The 18,252-nt window shown below is 40.5% G+C and overlaps 4 protein-coding genes and 2 pseudogenes across 4 annotated transcripts; 2 read left to right on the forward strand and 4 right to left on the reverse strand.

Moving 5' to 3' along the window:
- Positions 1 to 864: 864 nt before the first annotated feature.
- Positions 865 to 4,551, reverse strand: LOC106354383 (annotated as a pseudogene).
- LOC125589134 lies at positions 1,428 to 4,101 on the reverse strand (annotated as a pseudogene).
- Positions 4,552 to 6,588: 2,037 nt separating the features above from the next.
- Positions 6,589 to 10,910, forward strand: LOC106354384 (probable LRR receptor-like serine/threonine-protein kinase At1g74360). Its single transcript, XM_013794308.3, has 2 exons — positions 6,589 to 7,039; positions 7,531 to 10,910. The coding sequence occupies exons 1-2, from the start codon at positions 6,970 to 6,972 to the stop codon at positions 10,773 to 10,775; spliced, it is 3,315 nt and encodes a 1,104-aa protein (XP_013649762.2). The 5' UTR covers positions 6,589 to 6,969; the 3' UTR covers positions 10,776 to 10,910.
- Positions 10,882 to 12,055, reverse strand: LOC106354352. The gene is made up of 2 exons (XM_013794270.3): positions 11,854 to 12,055; positions 10,882 to 11,701 (listed from the first exon to the last, which is right to left on the reverse strand). Exon 2 carries the CDS (start codon positions 11,674 to 11,676, stop codon positions 10,954 to 10,956), a length of 723 nt encoding a protein of 240 aa, XP_013649724.1. The 5' UTR covers positions 11,677 to 11,701; positions 11,854 to 12,055; the 3' UTR covers positions 10,882 to 10,953.
- Positions 12,056 to 12,219: 164 nt separating this feature from the next.
- LOC125589136 (probable xyloglucan 6-xylosyltransferase 5) lies at positions 12,220 to 14,185 on the forward strand. The gene has a single exon (XM_048761431.1). It carries the CDS (start codon positions 12,583 to 12,585, stop codon positions 13,951 to 13,953), a length of 1,371 nt encoding a protein of 456 aa, XP_048617388.1. The 5' UTR covers positions 12,220 to 12,582; the 3' UTR covers positions 13,954 to 14,185.
- Positions 14,170 to 16,552, reverse strand: LOC106354350 (protein NEN3). Its single transcript, XM_013794268.3, has 5 exons — positions 15,844 to 16,552; positions 15,615 to 15,772; positions 15,417 to 15,527; positions 14,662 to 15,332; positions 14,170 to 14,581 (listed from the first exon to the last, which is right to left on the reverse strand). Exons 1-5 carry the CDS (start codon positions 16,136 to 16,138, stop codon positions 14,350 to 14,352), a joined length of 1,467 nt encoding a protein of 488 aa, XP_013649722.2. The 5' UTR covers positions 16,139 to 16,552; the 3' UTR covers positions 14,170 to 14,349.
- Between the last annotated feature and the right edge of the window lie 1,700 nt (positions 16,553 to 18,252).

Below are 18,252 nucleotides of genomic sequence, written 5' to 3' on the forward strand. Positions count from 1 at the left end.
TAGGAAATTATCTATAGGCTTGTTATTGATGGTCTAATGTTTGGGTCTATAGTCAGTACACGCGAATGGCTATTATTATTTTTTTTTTTGAAAAAATGCATTCATAAATTACTGCAAGCCCACTCGAATGGCTATTATTGAATTATCAAATTGTACGAAGGTGACTTGAAATGATATATGTCTGTAAGCACTAAGTAGCATATGACTAATAAGATTTACAAAGCTATAAACTATGATTAAGTTTCCATATGATAAGTCAAAACAAATTCATTACAGAGACATATCATAATTGCAAAGAGAACCACACTTGTGTCTCTAATGCTTTGCCAGCTCTTAGACTATGATGACTACTACTATTTATCATAATTTATTTTTCTCCAAATTCAAAATACAGATTTATATTTTATATTTTAAACAACGTCCACATGTAACTTTATTATTTATCATCAAATTTATACCTAAAAAAAACCGAAAAAATACTAGTAGAATCCAAAAGAAAAGTCGGCAACTTCCAACTGCAGAAACGACCAAAAAACAAGAAAACGACCAAAAAACAAAGAAAACAGTAGTCACATCTATTTCAAAATCGCTATGATTCAAAAGAAACCAAACTCGAATCCAAATCATTATTATCTTCTGAAAATTGATATTTAGTTGAGTTCTTGGTGAGCCTAAAGTCCATCATAGCATACTGATATTAATGATGATCAGATTAATAAGAGAATTTATTCGAAAAAAAAAAACACTTATTAAAGTTAATATGTTAGTATTCAACTTTAGGACATAGTCTCGTACGGTTCAACTACATTATTTAAAAAAGTTCAGGCAGATTTAAACCACTGAAAAGACCAAAAGGTACAAACTAAGTAGGGCACAAAAGAACCAAGAAAAAAAAATCAAGCCTTCTTCTTTTTGGATTTGAGCATGACCATTCCAATGAATACGCAAAGAAGAGAGAGGAGAGTTACGCCAGCGAAGACAGGTACGAGGATGGCATAGTCTTGGGCAAGAAGTACTTGTGGATGAAGTGATCACTATCTACAAATGGCTGTTGCAAAGGAAAATTTTAACACGTGAGCTTCTTCCTCGTAATATCCAAAACATTCATTGACAGTTGGTACATCAAAATACAATGTCTTTATAAGCGCAACTTGGAGGATGAGATAGTCACTTACCAGGATGATGACCCAGAAAGTATAGTAGGTGAATATGGATAAGCTGATTGAAGATAATAGAAGCCCGACTGCTCGATCCGCTAGCCCCATTTGTCACGTTCAAAACCTGTCAGAAAGATTCAAGAAGCATAAGCCTTGGAAAAAAAAAAAACAGTCAGAAGTGACGAAAATTCTAACTGTGAACGCCGTGGAAACAATTTCACCTAGCATTTTCCACAAGCGCAGCTAATGCCACGGTTCTAGACTTGAGAGTATTCAAACTGTGCAACTGTACACAGCCGAAGGACAATAATAACCGGACCTTAGATTTTTCTAGACATCAGATACACGGAGCTCAACAAACATCTCTAAAACGAGTCAGAGTTGACCTAGGAAGATATCAGCAACGAGTCGTGTAGTGGAGAGAAAGTAATCATCTCCACGCTCCAAAATCAATAGCTTGAAGTGATATTTGACCTAAGTAAAGGTCTTTCAGGTGTTGCTTACACAGCCCTATTCTCCTTCCGTTTAAGCTCGAAGGAACGCAAACAGAAAATCCAGTTTTCCAACCGGGAAACTTCTGTCTTTCCATTGCATGTAGAGTGTAAACAGCAGGTGCAGCCATAGAGCAACCAGATACAAAGCAACTGCAAGGCCTTGATTCGCTCACTATTCGAGCTAAAGACAACAAACACGAACCACTATTGAAAATGCCGTACGTTAGATGTTCATCCCTGTCAAACGCTGGAGAATCTAGTTTCTCATGTTGTATCTCCTCTTCTATATCTTCAGCAGAGGGTATCGTGCTGAGTTCTTCATCAAGGCGTCTCTCTATTTCATTTTCATGTATTCGATATTTCGACGCCAAAGTCCGGATGCATGACTTTCTGACCTGGTTGTCGATAAGAGCTTTCATCTCATCAAAGTTACTACATCCTCCATACCATATCACCCATCGCCGGACAAGTCCTGAGAACCAATCAATTATCTGGGCAGTATCTTGCAATATAAGCATAGAGTTCGCACGAGCATAACCCTCAGCAGTTACTAATCCATAGCGAAAAAGACGCCTTCTTATAGCATTGGTAGGAGCAAAACATCACCAAAGAAAACAGGTTTATCATGAGGGTCTGGACATGGCAATAGCGCTTCTACTTTAGCTGTCTCTGAAGAAACATATGCCGCAGCAGAAGTTTGGAACTTGCTATACGCGTCTCTTAGTTCTTGAGGAATCGTGGGTTCAACAATATGCTTGGACAAGATAAACTCCTCGCTTCTATCTGCGGAGGTTCTCAGCACGTCCTCCATCCATATCCTAAGCAAGACCTTATACCAATGATCTGTTTCCATGCCGGGCTTTCTGTGGGAAGATATCTGGCTCAAGGTAGAGTTACTATCCGCCAAGCCTCTGATCTCTGACTCCTTGACCTTCTTCAATCCGTGTCCTAACCATTTCTTTCCAATTCTAACCGTTCCCAAGGTCCACGCCTCTTCTTTCTGCAATGCAAAGAGTCTAACCTTCTCCTTTAACTTGTGAACAGCTTTCACAGCGGGGCTCTCCCTCACATTCTTCCTCACCAACGTACCCAAAACACGAATCCCCTTGGCCGTTTCACATGATGACGGGTCTGTTTCATCTGTGACGTCCAAATGCAGTGAGTTCCGCAAGAAATCTACAGCTTCAGATCTGATATCAACCGCAACTTTCTCGGGTCCAGACACAGAGAAAAATATCTCATCCATAAATCTGCAACAATAAACTCTGACAGCAACGTCCTTCTCCGGATCACTTTTCAAATCTTCCTCTCCGGCCTTCCTCCTGAACCAGGACCGAAGTTTTGAGCCTAGGCCACCTTCCTCAGTCTGTGCATCGCGATCAAGAGCCTCATGCCTCATTGAGATCCTATAAAACTCATGATCAAACCGATCAAGATACACGTTCATCAACACACGGGACAACACTCCTTCTTGAGGAAGACCATGGCCCTTGGGAAACCCTCCAAACTCTAAATTAAGCACCCGGGCTTCAAACATAGAACGCAGTAAGACGCTTAAACAACTATCTTCTACCTTTTCCTCCATCACAGAGAGCAAACACTCGAAAACAGAATCATCCACTTTTTTGTTCAAGCTCAAAGTAAAACACCAGTCAGAACGAGACACACTGTTGCTGATATACTTCAACGCAGACCCACGTCCCCTTCCACTTCGACAACTATGAGAAATCTTCGAAAAGTAAGGACTGAAAACGACTTCCAAGACTATTCTAACAGCTTCTTGAACAACTTTCAAAGGTAAACTAGGCAAGACGAGAACCTCCTTCGTTTTATCTCTAGCCACAAGCGAGAACGTATTGGAAGCTACATCAAACACACCGCTAGATAACTCTTCCGCCATAGAATCAAACGCAAACGCAACACTCCCATCTGATTCTGTTACGGGAACGTTTGAGTTAAGTCTGATACAATCATAAGCGTCTCGAAGAGTCTCGGGCCTTGCAATCACCTTCTTCAACAGGTTATTGAACTTCCCGTTAGTGTACTGCTCTTTGACTCTTTTCTTTAAACGGAGCTCGAGAGATCGCTTTAGCTCCATACGGCTTCTAGGTTTGGTATCATCAACGTGAGGAGAAGATTCCTCTACGAGAGATGCTAATTCCCCAGCTAGCGAGAATATTCCGGTTTGCTTACTATCCGTTTCTGCATTCGAGTGTGTGGAGGATACTGAGCGACTCCACAGGCGCCGCGAAATTAGGGTTTCGAGATTGAAACGACGGAACGAATGCAAAACTAGGTTTCGGGTCCTAAACATGAGGTACATTCCGATTCTCAATCTAGAACTATGCGATTGACTAAACCGGAACAATCAGGTTCAACAGTCTCACGGTTTAACTTTGATGTACATTTGAGATCGACACAGAGGATGGAAGGGAACTTACGTTTAGAGACGAAAGCGCGGCGAGAGAGATAGATAAGAGAGGAAGCGGCGCGCGGCGAAACACTGGAGATGGAGGAGAAGAGAGTATTGCGGGAAGAGTGAGGAAAGGAAAGGACTATTTGTTAAATAATATACAATATTTTGTATTATTCTTCGAAATTACATTATGAGTCCTTTAATTGCAGAATGTTCCTTGTTTTGGACATGTGTTTACGAAATTACATTAATGACCCTCTTGCACTTATGATTTGCCATCAATTACTCATCTTTCGTTCTTAAGAAAATTATTTTAAAGGTAGTGATATGTGTATGTGGTGGTGTTAACATTTGAGACAATTTTCATTTACCATGAAAGTACAATAATAATATTTTGATTATCAATTAAAAGGACTGATCAGGTGTCCAAGATTCGCCATCATCTACTTGTTAGATTGTTTATCAATTTCCCCCTGTCAACTGACAATTTCTATTAATATAGATGCTTTGCTAATTCATGCGTTGGTTATATATTCCCCCACCCATACAAAAACAAAAAATACAAGACTATGAACCTATTTCCCGAACTTCACACTTTCTTTATGCTGAACATCAAAACCAACCCAAAATTGCAAGAATCCAAAACCCTGGTTTACTCTGATTATGATATGAAAAACAGTTGGACTAGACTTGGGTGGATATTTTACTATCAACCTCAACATCTCTAGTTGTGGATCCAATGCAATTAATTTATAATGGTCATAAGGCATAAGGTGATAGTGATATTGTTGAATTTGACCAATGGAAACAGCAAATGGGTACGCAGGGAAAAAAACCTGAACGCACAAAGCGATGTCGCTTTCGAAGTGGCACTTCCCTTAGATCCTCTAGCAATATTTTGTTTTGTCATGAACAATGTTGGCTCATTACCATTCACACCTCGTTAGTGTTTATTGTGGACCAATTTTTTATCCAGAAATTTCCTTGTTTTTTCCCTTACAACTGGTGGAAATCCAAAACTTTAAAATTGGTACCACTTTGATTTTTTTCAGAGTTTTATATGATTTTCTTGGAAGAGTCTAACAACTTGCATATTTGAAAGAGAAATAAGCGGTTTTGAAACATATGTGACCGTTTATAATGGTGCACTATCCTAGCTAGTATGATCAGTTGAGAGCATAAATGTATATTAAGTCATGAATAGCATTGTTATTATTATTGATATTTTGGATGACCCGAGTTAAGCATTGTGCTTGAGATCCAGGATACAAATATCGATTTAAACCACTCGACTACCATGATCTCAAGCCCTATTTTCTAAAGTACATGTGATTGTTATTAGAGTTGTAGATGTGGACACAGACATGGTCATACATTACAATAATAATATAGCTTTAATTTTTTTCTCTTTGTGGAAGAGAATAGTTGCCTTTGAATTTTCTAATTCAAATAAAATTTTCAATGGTCTGTCACGAAGTGTGTTTATACTATTCAGTTAATCGAGTACTTAAAGACTAATCAATGTAAGATAATACACGTGTTTGACTGGTCACGGGGAAAAATATTAAAGATACGTATTTCTATATCAATAGTACAGACAAATAAAAGGAATAAAATATGAGATTTGATCATTAATAATATGCTAAAAACATTGGTCAAAGGACTAACTAAGTCAATGAGTGCCGTCCAGATGAATTACATGAGGCCCACCATACTCGTAATCTTGTAAATCTGTTTAAGAATAAATTATCTTCAATCAGAAAAAAAAAATATCTTAATTCTGAAAATTTCAAAGCGGGTACCGAGTTATGCTCTTTTGTAATACACTACACGTTTGTTATATAAAAAACGAATACTTATTTCAGATATATACTCTCGTATAAATCATACCAACCATAATCTGTAACGTTATTTAGATTTACATTATGCGTATTATTTTCTGTTAATTGTTTTTTAAAATTAACTTACCAACTCTAACACGAAGTCAAATTCTTCAGAACTGGTCAACTTAGATGTCTCAGCTGCTCACCTAAATTTAATTTCATGAAGTTTCAACCAAACCGCATGATTAAAAATTCAAAAACATAACTCAAATTTTGATATTTTTACGTCCGAACCATTAAATTCCATAGTCTTACACAATATTTGTAATTATTATTTTTGGCTAAAATTGAGACTAGAGCTGTATTTATTGCATCCGCATTAAATAGTATTTGAAGTTTTGAATATAGGTTTGTTACCAATTGTATAGATATCCAATTGATTTGTTTTTTCAAAATTTGAAAAATTCATTTGAAAGTTGCTAAAATAAGTTTTCACCTTTTATAAAACATTGAAATATTAATATAGTGAAAATAAATTTATGTTGAAATATCACAAATAATGATGGTCTTAGTCATATGGCACTATTTAATCAAGATAACATTTTTCACTCAAATAATTTCAAATATTAAAAAAAATTGTTATTTGTTCGAAAGAAAAAATTTTGAAAGACCGGTAGCGTAATAAATACGTTATTTCTTTTTTTGCTAAATGAATACGTTATTTTGGTCAAAAAATAAACATAAAAATGATGATTCAATTCAACCTTTTGTGTTTTAATTTCGTGAGGGGAGGAGAAAAGGAAAGGAAAAGTCTAATAAATAGAGAAGAAGAAGGAGAATAAGCCTTGGGGCAAATAAATGTGTGTTCAAAGTTTTTGAGTTGGTTGGTCTTACGTGCGGGCGGGTCTGTTTTTTCAACTTCCCCTTTCCTCTTTCTCTATAATCCCTTTTTCCATGAATTTTCCATGAAAATCATCTTCTTCCTTAGTAATTTCCACACCTTGTCGAAGAAGAAGACGACGACTCCAACAATAAAGAGCAAGAAGAAAAAGAAAAAGTAGTTGAAGACGGTGACGCGTATGATTATGGCCGAAGATGATTCTCAGTCACTTTGCTTGGTTTATTTCTTACTCTTCGTTTTGATCACAGGTGATTCTCTGCATCCTCTGTGCTCATTGAGAGTTTTTTTTTTTTTTGGGAATAGACTGTGTTATCTGGTGACAAAAAAGAAAAGAAGTTGTGTTCTCTGCTTGAGTTGCTTTGGTGGTTACTTTATCGGGGTTAGGGTTTGAATTTGACATTTTAAGGGTTTCACCTTGTTTTATAGATTATTGTTGTTTGTTTACTTGAAAGTAGGCTTGAGCATTTGTAACTAGCTGAGAGCTGAACCCGAATCGAAAAAATCTGAATTTGCATTTGATCCGATCTACAAAATAGTAAAATACCAAAATGGATTATGTAGTGCTGTATTTCGGATTATGGATATTATCTAAAACTGGAACCTGAGTGCAGAAATAATATCTCAGTTTCGTATTTATTTTGATATGATATTTTTTTTCAAAAATGGGAATATGATTTTTTTGTGGTGAAATTATATATTTTCTATCTTTATTTATGTGTTGATTTTTCTTACATGGCAGCCATATCAGTGGCGGGAGATTCTCTTGACAGTGATAGAGAAGTCTTACTAAGCCTCAAAACTTACCTTGAATCCTGTAACCCAACGAACCGAGGAGTGTACACTGAATGGAAAACAGAGAAGCAAGATGTGTGTAATCAATGGCCTGGAATCTCATGTATGCCACAGGGAAGTAGAGTCACAGGCATCAACCTAAGTGACTCCACCATCTCAGGTGCTCTGTTCACCAACTTCTCCGCCTTAACGCAGCTCACTCACCTCGATTTATCAAAGAACACGATCGAAGGATCAATACCAGACGACCTGAGCCGTTGCCAAAACCTGAAACATCTCAATCTTTCTCACAACATCCTCGACGGGGAGCTCAGCATATCCGGACTATCAAATCTCGAGGTTCTTGATCTGTCAGTGAATAGAATCGCCGGTGATGTCCACTCCACTTTCCCGACGCTATGCAACCGTTTGGTCGTTGCGAATCTATCCACCAATAACTTCACTGGCAGGATGGATGACATCTTCGACGGTTGTCGGTATCTAAAGTACGTCGACTTCAGTTCCAACAGATTCAGGGGAGAGATATGGCCTAGTTTTGGGAGGTTGATCCAGTTCTCGGTTTCCGAGAATCATCATCTCTCCGGGAAGATCACACCCACAATGTTCAGAGGGAACTGCACTCTCCAAGTGTTGGACTTGTCCGAAAATGAGTTTATCGGTGAGTTTCCGGGACAAGTCTCGAACTGTCAGAGCCTGGAGGTATTGAGTCTGTGGGGGAACAACTTCACTGGGAAGGTTCCACCTCAGATAGGCTCTATATCCTCTCTCAGAGGCTTGTACTTGGGGAATAATATGTTTTCTCGAGACATACCTGAAACTCTATTGAACTTGACCAACTTGATCTTTCTTGACTTGAGTAAGAACAGCTTTGGAGGAGATGTACAAGAAATATTCGGTAGGTTCACTCAAGTGAAGTATCTAGTCTTGCATGGGAACTCATACGTCGGAGGCATACACTCTTCTAACATCCTCTCGTTGCCTAATCTTTCAAGGCTAGATCTTAGCAAAAACAACTTCTCTGGCCAGTTACCTCCTGAGATCTCTAAGATGCAGAGCTTAAAGTTCTTGATTCTTGCTTATAACAACTTCAGCGGCGATATACCGAAAGAGTATGGTAACATGCCGAATCTTCAAGCGCTTGATCTCTCTTTCAACAAGCTGACCGGTTCGATACCAGCGTCATTCGGGAAGCTGACGTCTCTTCTGTGGCTAATGCTTGCGAACAACTCTCTATCAGGAGAAATCCCTCGAGAGATTGGGAACTGCTTGAGCCTTCTGTGGTTCAACGCGGCGAATAATCAGTTATCTGGTGGATTACATCCTGAGCTGACTCTAATGGGTAGCAATCCTTCTCCGACGTTTGAAGTGAACAGGCGAAACACCGACAACATAATCGCTGGCTCTGGTGAATGTTTGGCGATGAGAAGATGGATTCCTGCTGAGTTCCCTCCTTTCAACTTTGTATACGCGATACTTACCAAAAAGAGCTGCAGAAGCTTATGGGACCATGTGCTCAAAGGGTACGGTCTCTTTCCCTTCTGCTCTCCTGGCTCCACGGTCCGGACGCTTAATATCTCTGCTTACCTTCAGCTCAGTGGGAACAAGCTAACCGGCGAGTTTCCTGCGAATATCTCTCGGATGAAGAAGCTGAGTATGCTTCATTTGGGGTTCAACGAGTTCCACGGGCAGCTTCCCAAGGAGATTGGGAAGTTGCCTCTCGCGTTTCTCAACCTAACGAGAAACAACTTCTCGGGACAGATACCTGAAGAGATAGAGAATCTCACGTGTCTGCAGAATCTTGATTTGTCTTACAACAACTTCTCAGGAAACTTTCCGACCAGTTTGAACGACTTGTCTGAGCTGAGCAAGTTCAACATCTCTTACAACCCTTTTATTACCGGTGTGATACCATCCACAGGACAGCTCACAACCTTTGAGAAAGACTCCTTCCTTGGGAATCCTCTTCTCCAGTTTCCAAGCTTCTTCAACCAATCAGGAAACAACAACAAGACGAGGACTCAGATTACATACCAAAAGCTAGGACACAGGCCGGGAACTATCCTCGTGGTTTGCATCTCCTCCGCTCTCGCATTGGTCTTCATCGCTTGTGTGGTGGTTATAAGCATCATCCTCATGGTTGTCAAAAGCTCAAGACAATCCGAAACAGATCTCTTGGACGGTTCCAAAATCAGACACGACAGCTCCTGGGGATCGTCCCCCTGGCTGTCGGGAAAAATCAAAGTCATCCGGTTAGATAAGTCCACGTTCACGTACACCGACATTCTCAAAGCCACCAGTAACTTCTCCGAGGAGAGAGTAGTGGGTAAAGGAGGATTCGGGACCGTTTACAGAGGCGTGTTGCCCGACGGAAGAGAAGTCGCGGTCAAGAAGCTGCAGAGAGAAGGCACGGAGGCGGAGAAAGAGTTCAGAGCCGAGATGGAAGTTCTAAGCGCCAATGCGTATGGTGACTGGGCGCATCCCAACCTCGTGAGGCTGTACGGATGGTGTTTAGACGAGTCGGAGAAGATCTTGGTGCACGAGTACATGGGTGGCGGGAGCTTAGAGGAGCTTATAACAGACAAAACAAAGCTAACGTGGAAGAAACGGATTGATATAGCTAAAGACGTAGCGCGTGCGTTGGTGTTTTTGCACCACGAGTGTTACCCTTCGATCGTCCACAGAGACGTGAAGGCGAGTAACGTTCTCTTGGACAAACACGGGAACGCGAGGGTTACGGACTTTGGACTAGCGAGGCTTTTGAACGTTGGGGATAGCCACGTGAGCACTGTGATCGCGGGGACTATAGGGTATGTAGCTCCTGAGTATGGACAGACTTGGCAGGCTACCACGAGGGGGGATGTTTACAGCTACGGAGTGTTGGTAATGGAGCTCGCGACGGGGAGAAGAGCGGTAGATGGAGGTGAAGAGTGTTTGGTTGAATGGGCGAAACGGGTGATGATGACGGGTAACTTGACGGTTAAAGGGTCACCGTTTACTCTCTCCGGGACAAAGCCAGGGTACGGAGCCGAGGAGATGACTGAGCTATTAAAAGTTGGTGTGAAGTGTACTGCGGATCAGCCTCAGGCAAGACCGAACATGAAAGAGGTTTTGTCTATGTTGGTTAAGATATCTGGTAAAGCTGAGCTGTTCAATGGCTTGTCTTCACCACCACAAGTTTACATAGAAATGTAAAATCTTTTCTTCTTACAGATTCATACACAACAGCATAGTTTTGTTTAGATTCTTTTTGATTCTTGCAACACAAGATAGTTTTGTTTGTTATGTACAGAGAGACACATATTGAAATAAAATATATTTTCTTCTCTATCTCATGTTTCTTACAAGTAAGGAAACACAAGAGTACAATGAGTTAAGCTGAGATCTCTCTGATCAGCCAGTTTAAGCTCGGGACAGCGAAATAAAGAACAAGAAACGACGGGACAGCCAAAGCAAACGTGACAAAGACATAGACACCGAGAACCGCAGCACTCACAGGGATTGCATATAAAGCCACCAAAAGGAATACGACTATCAAAGGAAACTTAGCCAAGAGATGAGCAGCAAGAGCCATTGACTTACGTACCGAGTCATGAAGTCTCCATCCTCTAGTCAGACCATTCCACCAACCGCGGTTGTCATCTGAGGTCACTCCATCGCACCTTCTCTGCCCTGGAGTGACCCTTTTGTTGTTGTCGCTGCGAGAGCCGTTCATGGTTTCGACCATCCATAAAAGGTAATAGTTCTTGGAAGGGAACTTGATGGTTCCGTTGCGTACTAGTCTTAAAGAGAGGAAACTGCACCAAGGGCAAGCGACGAAGAAGGGAAGCTGGAAAGGAAAACCTGAGGATTTGTTCACAACGGCACGTTGAAGCCCTAAGAGACAGTACTTGCAGATGGTGTGGCCGCACCATAAGACGTAAGGGACGTTCTCAACGACGTTGAATGATTCCCAGCAAATGGGACACTCCAATCTTTCTTCCTTCGTTGTCTTTACGCCATCTCCAGACGAATCTAAAGGAGTGTTTCTCTGTTGTGTGACATCATCTTTTGATCTAAAACCTTCTTTGATGGATTTTGAAGCTAGTTTCCACATAACAAAGGCACTTTGTTTTGAACTCCTTTAAAGAAACAAGAAGCAAGAATCAAATTTCTTCAGACAGTGGACAGAAATGGTAAGTTCAAGACGCATAGATAATCAAAATTCAGACATGAACTTGAAGAAACACAATCATTAAACAAAAAAAAAAAGTAACAGACACAAAAAGCATACCACAGATTTTGAAGAGAAAGTATCTATCTTGACTTGCAAGAGTTTATCCGGTCAAAGAAGATGAAGATACTTGAGCAAATAAATATCCCCTGACGCAACACGACGACGTTTTCGAAAAAGAAACCACTGAAGAGAAAGAGACACGCGTCGTGAAACATGGTGACTCGGAAACGCATTTCGAGGTGCTCCGCCGCCACCGATTTGACGACGTTAGATTCACCATAAAACGCACCGTTTCATTAAACACTCGTATTACCGCCCGCCAACGTGCACTGCTTCCGTCAACCATCGGCTACTTCCGTAATTGCCGCCGTTAAAAACGAGTTGTAATTAAAAAAATAAATTAAAATTAAAATGACATTTGTCGGTGTGAGTGAGCTGTACGCGTTTCGTTCACCTCTGCTTCTGGATCGAACGAAGCAGTTTCCTCCGACAATATATGTTTTTTAAGTATGACAATGTCTCCACGTTATTGGGTTTAATTTCCATTTTTTTTTTTTTTAAATTAGGGTTCTTCAGATCGACAATCTTTTTCTCTCTCTCTCTCTCTTTCCCATCGAATCATCCTAAAGATCTCAACTTTCTTCAGATCCGTAAGTAGAGAGAGAGAGAAAAAAACTACACAGACTGTATTTTCAGACAAAACCCATGTTAAAGATCTGATCTTTCTTCAGTTCTGATGGTCTCTAATCTGTAAACGAAAGCTAGAGATAGTAGCGAGAGAGAGAAATGGGTCAAGACGGGTCGCCGGCGCACAAAAGACCCTCCGGAAGCGGCGGAGGACTTCCGACGTCAACCCTATCAAACGGCGGAGGAAGAGGCGGTCGCGGCGTGTTACCTCGAGGTAGACAGATGCAGAAGACGTTCAACAACATCAAGATCACGATCCTCTGCGGATTCGTCACCATCCTCGTCCTACGCGGCACGATCGGCGTCGGTAACCTCGGGAGCTCGAGCGCCGACGCGGTTAACCAGAACATCATCGAGGAGACTAACCGGATCCTAGCCGAGATCCGGTCCGACTCGGATCCCACCGACTTGGATTCTCCTCAGGAGATAGATATGAGCACCAACGAGACTTACGCCTTAGGGCCTAAGATAACGGATTGGGATAGTCAGCGAATGGTGTGGCTGGAACAGAACCCTGAGTTCCCTAGTACTGTTAACGGCAAAGCTCGGATCTTGCTGTTGACGGGGTCTCCTCCTAAGCCCTGTGATAACCCTATCGGTGATCATTACCTGTTGAAGTCAGTGAAGAACAAGATTGATTACTGTAGGCTCCACGGGATTGAGATTGTGTATAACATGGCTCATTTGGATAAGGAGCTCGCTGGTTACTGGGCGAAGTTGCCGATGATTAGGAGGTTGATGCTGTCTCATCCTGAAGTTGAGTGGATCTGGTGGATGGATAGTGACGCTTTGTTCACTGACATTCTGTTTCAGATCCCTTTGGTTAGGTACGAGAAGCATAACTTGGTGATTCATGGTTATCCGGATTTGCTGTTTGATCAGAAGTCGTGGATTGCTTTGAACACTGGGAGTTTTCTGTTAAGGAACTGTCAGTGGTCTTTGGATTTGTTGGACGCTTGGGCTCCCATGGGACCTAAAGGGCCGATACGTGACGAGGCGGGGAAGGTGCTGACGGCTTATCTCAAAGGAAGACCGGCTTTCGAGGCGGATGATCAGTCGGCGTTAATCTATCTCCTCCTTTCTCAGAAGGATACGTGGATGGAGAGAGTGTTTGTGGAGAATCAGTACTATCTCCACGGGTTTTGGGAAGGTTTGGTTGATAGGTATGAGGAGATGATGGAGAAGTATCACCCCGGGTTGGGCGACGAGAGATGGCCGTTTGTGACGCATTTCGTGGGGTGCAAACCGTGTGGTAGCTACGCTGATTACGCGGTGGAGAGGTGCTTGAAGAGCATGGAGAGGGCTTTTAATTTTGCAGACAATCAAGTGCTGAAGCTGTATGGTTTTGGACATAGAGGGCTGTTGAGCCCCAAGATTAAGAGGATCAGGAATGAGACGGTGGCTCCGTTGGAGTTTGTAGACAAGTTTGATATTCGCAGAACGGAAGTGGAATTCAAACCGCGTTACTAGAGGGAAACGAGGAGAGGGATAGTCACAGCTCTGATGATGAGATCATGGACACAGTATAGGTAAAAAATATATATGACACTCACAGATGCAAAACCTGTACTTGCTACTTCACTGTTTCTTTACTTCTTTTTTTGTTTTGTTGTTGTTTGCAAGGATCTTTTAGCTTCAACATTCTTTTTCCATAGATGTTTTTTGTGTTTTCTTCAGTCAAATATATGGAGAAATTTTCATACTTGTTTGTTATAATCATTGATCGGTGTTACACCACTAGTTTGTTATAATCATTGAACGGTACAAGAGAAATCATTTTAGATACTAACTATAGCAACTGATCAGTAACCAAACAACGGAGACAACTGAACTGACTAGGAAGAGCCAGAGGAGCGATTTGGTGGATCATTTCTTCATGTGGATAACCAACTTTCTGGCAGCTAGACGTATCCCTGCCATTTTCTGATAATCATAAGGCTCGAGTGAGAAGTACGCATCAACCAGTGTACCAGGAAGTAACGCTGACTCAAGCTCTTCAAACTCGTTGCTACTGAAATCTAGCTTTTCAACAGTTTCCGAAGATTCTTTTCTCTGGTACACCTCGGTGGCGTCATCTCCATTAGATTCTGAGCTGATTCTGTCAACCAAACAAGAATGAGACTCTTAGTGGCTTAGCCCTTGTATGCAAAAGAATAGAGACAAGTCAAAAGAACTTACTGCAATCTAGCGGTGGGGTAGTTAGCAAAGCCTTTTTTCCTCATAACGGTGAGCCTCCAACCTGAGGTTGTGCCTGACTCAACCGATAAGTTACGTGCAACGTCATCGGCTTCCTCCAAGATCTTGCATAAATCAGGAGGCAAGTCGACAACAGTGTTCAACCTTGGTAGGCCTGCATGATCCAAATACTTCCGGCTTATTCCAAACCGAACTTTCAAGCTGTCTCCATAGAGTTGGAGAGGGTCATCGTCATGGAACAGCTTCATTCTTAGGCTACCACCACGATGAAACGGGATGAGACTTGCGCTGATGCTAGAAACAGATACTTCATCAACTCCTAAAAAGTCTTCATCTTTGGCATCAGGGTTGGGTGATGGAGTTGACTCATCCTGTGCTTCGTCTGCAGCATCTGTCTGAAGAGTTCCAATGTGGAGTTTACTTATAAGAGTGGTTATATCATCAGATGGATCTATTCCACAAGAATTATCATCTTCTGAGCATTCTGTCAGGAGAGAAACTATGGGATGGGTTTCTCTAACTCCACTAGAGGATGAGGAAGCTGAGCTTTCTTTAACTCCACTAGGCAATGACTTCTCATTACTTTTCGTTCTTGGACTTCTCCTTGGTGAAAACCAGCTCATTTCTGTTAGAATGTCAGGAACACTAGACTCCTACAAACACCAAAGTACTTAACTTATTAAGTCACAAAGTGCTTGACAGTTTCAAGATTGTATCACCATTATAGACAGCATTACCAGGAACAAGACAGTTGCACAGTGCTTGACAACTTCAAGATTCATCCGGACATCCTCTAAGCTCCTATGTGCTTGATCTCCTAGGTCAAAGTATTTAGCAATCGATGCCATCTGCATTATAGTTAAAAAGGAGGATACTTTATGCAACTTTGAGGTTACATTAGCAATGAGAAGAAGAGGAGGGAGAGAGAGAGAGACCTTCATGTCACCCGCTCTCTTACCAAACTTCTGAGACAACAACGAAAGAGAATCGATTACAGCTTTAGGCTCTGGCGGAGAATGACCAATCTCCGCAAACGCGTCTCTTATTCTTACACAATCAAACCTCTTTATGTTATGTCCTGCCCAAATCCTTCCTACAAAGAACACACCAAACTCAAAACACTTATAAGCTTCAAAGTGAGTGAGAAAGAGAAAGCCTTATTACCATGGAGAATGTTGTAGACTTGGTCAGCTATTTCTACGAACGTGGGCGCAGAGAGGACTCCTTCGCGCGTGATACCGCTGCGCCGTTTGGAGAGCGTGGAGATGAGAGAAAGGTCGGTGGGTCGAACCAGAGTTGAGTAGCTGTGGAGCTCCACTAGCTTCCTAGGGCAGACTAAGATGGCACCAAACTCCAGAATAGCGAAAGGCTTTCCCGGTTCGGTCGGAACCGCCGTCTCGAGGTCGAAGAACGCTATCTCGCTTCTTCCCTCGTCGCCCCCGCCTAGTGTCGAAGCCATTTGTTGAGAAGTACTGAGAAGGCTTCGAAAGTCGAGAGATAATAATATATAAAATGGAGGGTGTAAAGAGAGTAACTTTCACGCGCCACCTCTGAACCCTTTTTCACACCTTTTCCGTTTTTCTTGTTTTACGGACAAAACAAAAAGTCAAAACTTTAGACGCAACGGTCGGAATAAATGATGGTGCTGGGTCGGTATGCTTTAAACGGTCAAGTTCAAGAGTCTTTGGAACGATTGGTTAGAGCCAATATTATTCATCATCTGTTACTCTCCAAATGATGTAACTTTTGGTTGTATGGTGGATTTGTTTTTTGCACAACACACTTTACAACGTTTCACTCCTTCTTAACAACTTAATGAAAATCTTAGGTAGCCCTTCTCAATATAAAGGTCAACGTTTGTGGCCATTAGATGCAAGCTTATGAGTTATGAAAAGGTGTGAATTAATTGTGTAGGACCACCACCTCTCCAGCTGGCTTTTCCTTGTACTCTCTTGGTCTGCATTTTGAAAGATATACTTTCTTTTTTAACGTCTTCTGATCTGGGCCTTGACATACTCTATCTTAGAGGCCCACATTTCTCGTCTGTTCTTGGCCCATTACTATACTCTCTGCTTCTTCTCTTGACTCTGTTTCTGAGAACAGAGAATCTTCTTCTTCTTCTATCATGGATTCTTGAGAGATGAGAAATGTATTCTTGTTTCATGAACATCAACACATCGGTTTCGGTCTGATTCACGTGTGTTTGAGTTTGTTTCATGATGATGATGTATTGATGTGAGCAGTGGCTGAGCCGGAAACAATTTTCACCGGGGTTACTAATATTTTAATATAATATAAATATATATTATTAAAAATAATATTTTATTAATATTTTTACATTTAAATTGTTATATATACTTTAAAATATTACATTTATTTAAATTGTTTATATGTTTTATTAAAATTATTTTCTATTAGTGAATACAATATTTTAATCACCTCTAGCCAAATATCATGATTATAATTTAATTAATATAATTAACTATTAAATAATATATTTTATATAAGAATTAATCATTTTTACTTAGTGTATTGAAGATAAATTAGTTGGTAATTATTTTAATATATACATGCAGAGAATGTGTAAAAATATAAGACTATTTAAAATATAAGAAAAATAACTACAAAAGTTTAGATTTTCATCATGTACACAAAAAAATTTCTTAACTTTTCGAATACAAACGAAATTTATATTTGTATACGAAATTTTAACATAATAATCATGTATAAGACATAGACACAAATGCACAATTCTTTAATTTAATTACAAGCTTATTTATGTTATGTATACCACTTATATGGATTTATAAACGATCACATACATATACTTTCAGTTAGAGGAAGGTGGGCTTCAAATACATAGGGGTCAGGAGCAACTTTTGAGTGGGGTCAATTCTAACTAACCACTTATATGGATTATAAACGATCACATACATATACTTTCAGTTAGAGGAAGGTGGGCTTCGAATACATAGGGGTCAGGAGCAACTTTTGAGTGGGGTCAATTCTAACTACTACTAAAACACGTTGGTGATAGTTAAAATTGACTGGGGTCAGCTGACCCCCCACCCTTTCCATGCCTCCGCCCCTGGATGTGAGAGACTCGTGAGGTGTGTTGAGTTGCGTGTATTACAAGTTGCGATTATATATATATATATATATTGAGAATTCGGCCCAAAAAAATCTCAACTTTGCACGAATTAACATGAACTTTTGCACTGACCAAAAAAACACCAAACTTTAATTGACTTTAGAATTAATTAACAATGTTTTCGCTGACTTGCCAATTTAGCACGCCGTCAACAAATTTAACATAAATATTTGACGTCGTTTATTGTTGGCGTTTAGTGAAACGACGTCGTTTTCAAATGAGATGAAACACATCGTTTTACATGATTTGAAATTAAAAAAATGTAGACCCCTGGATTCGAACCCAGGTTAATTGGTCAAATGGCAAGGTATTTTACCACTGGACTACATACACTTTCAATGTACTTACTAACATGTTTACTTTTATTTGGTACATATTAAATATAAAAAATTCTCTAAAAACTTAATAAGATCTTTAAAATT

The sequence above is a fragment of the Brassica napus genome, chromosome C6 (assembly GCF_020379485.1).
Source record: "Brassica napus cultivar Da-Ae chromosome C6, Da-Ae, whole genome shotgun sequence".
Classification (NCBI taxonomy): domain Eukaryota; kingdom Viridiplantae; phylum Streptophyta; class Magnoliopsida; order Brassicales; family Brassicaceae; genus Brassica; species Brassica napus.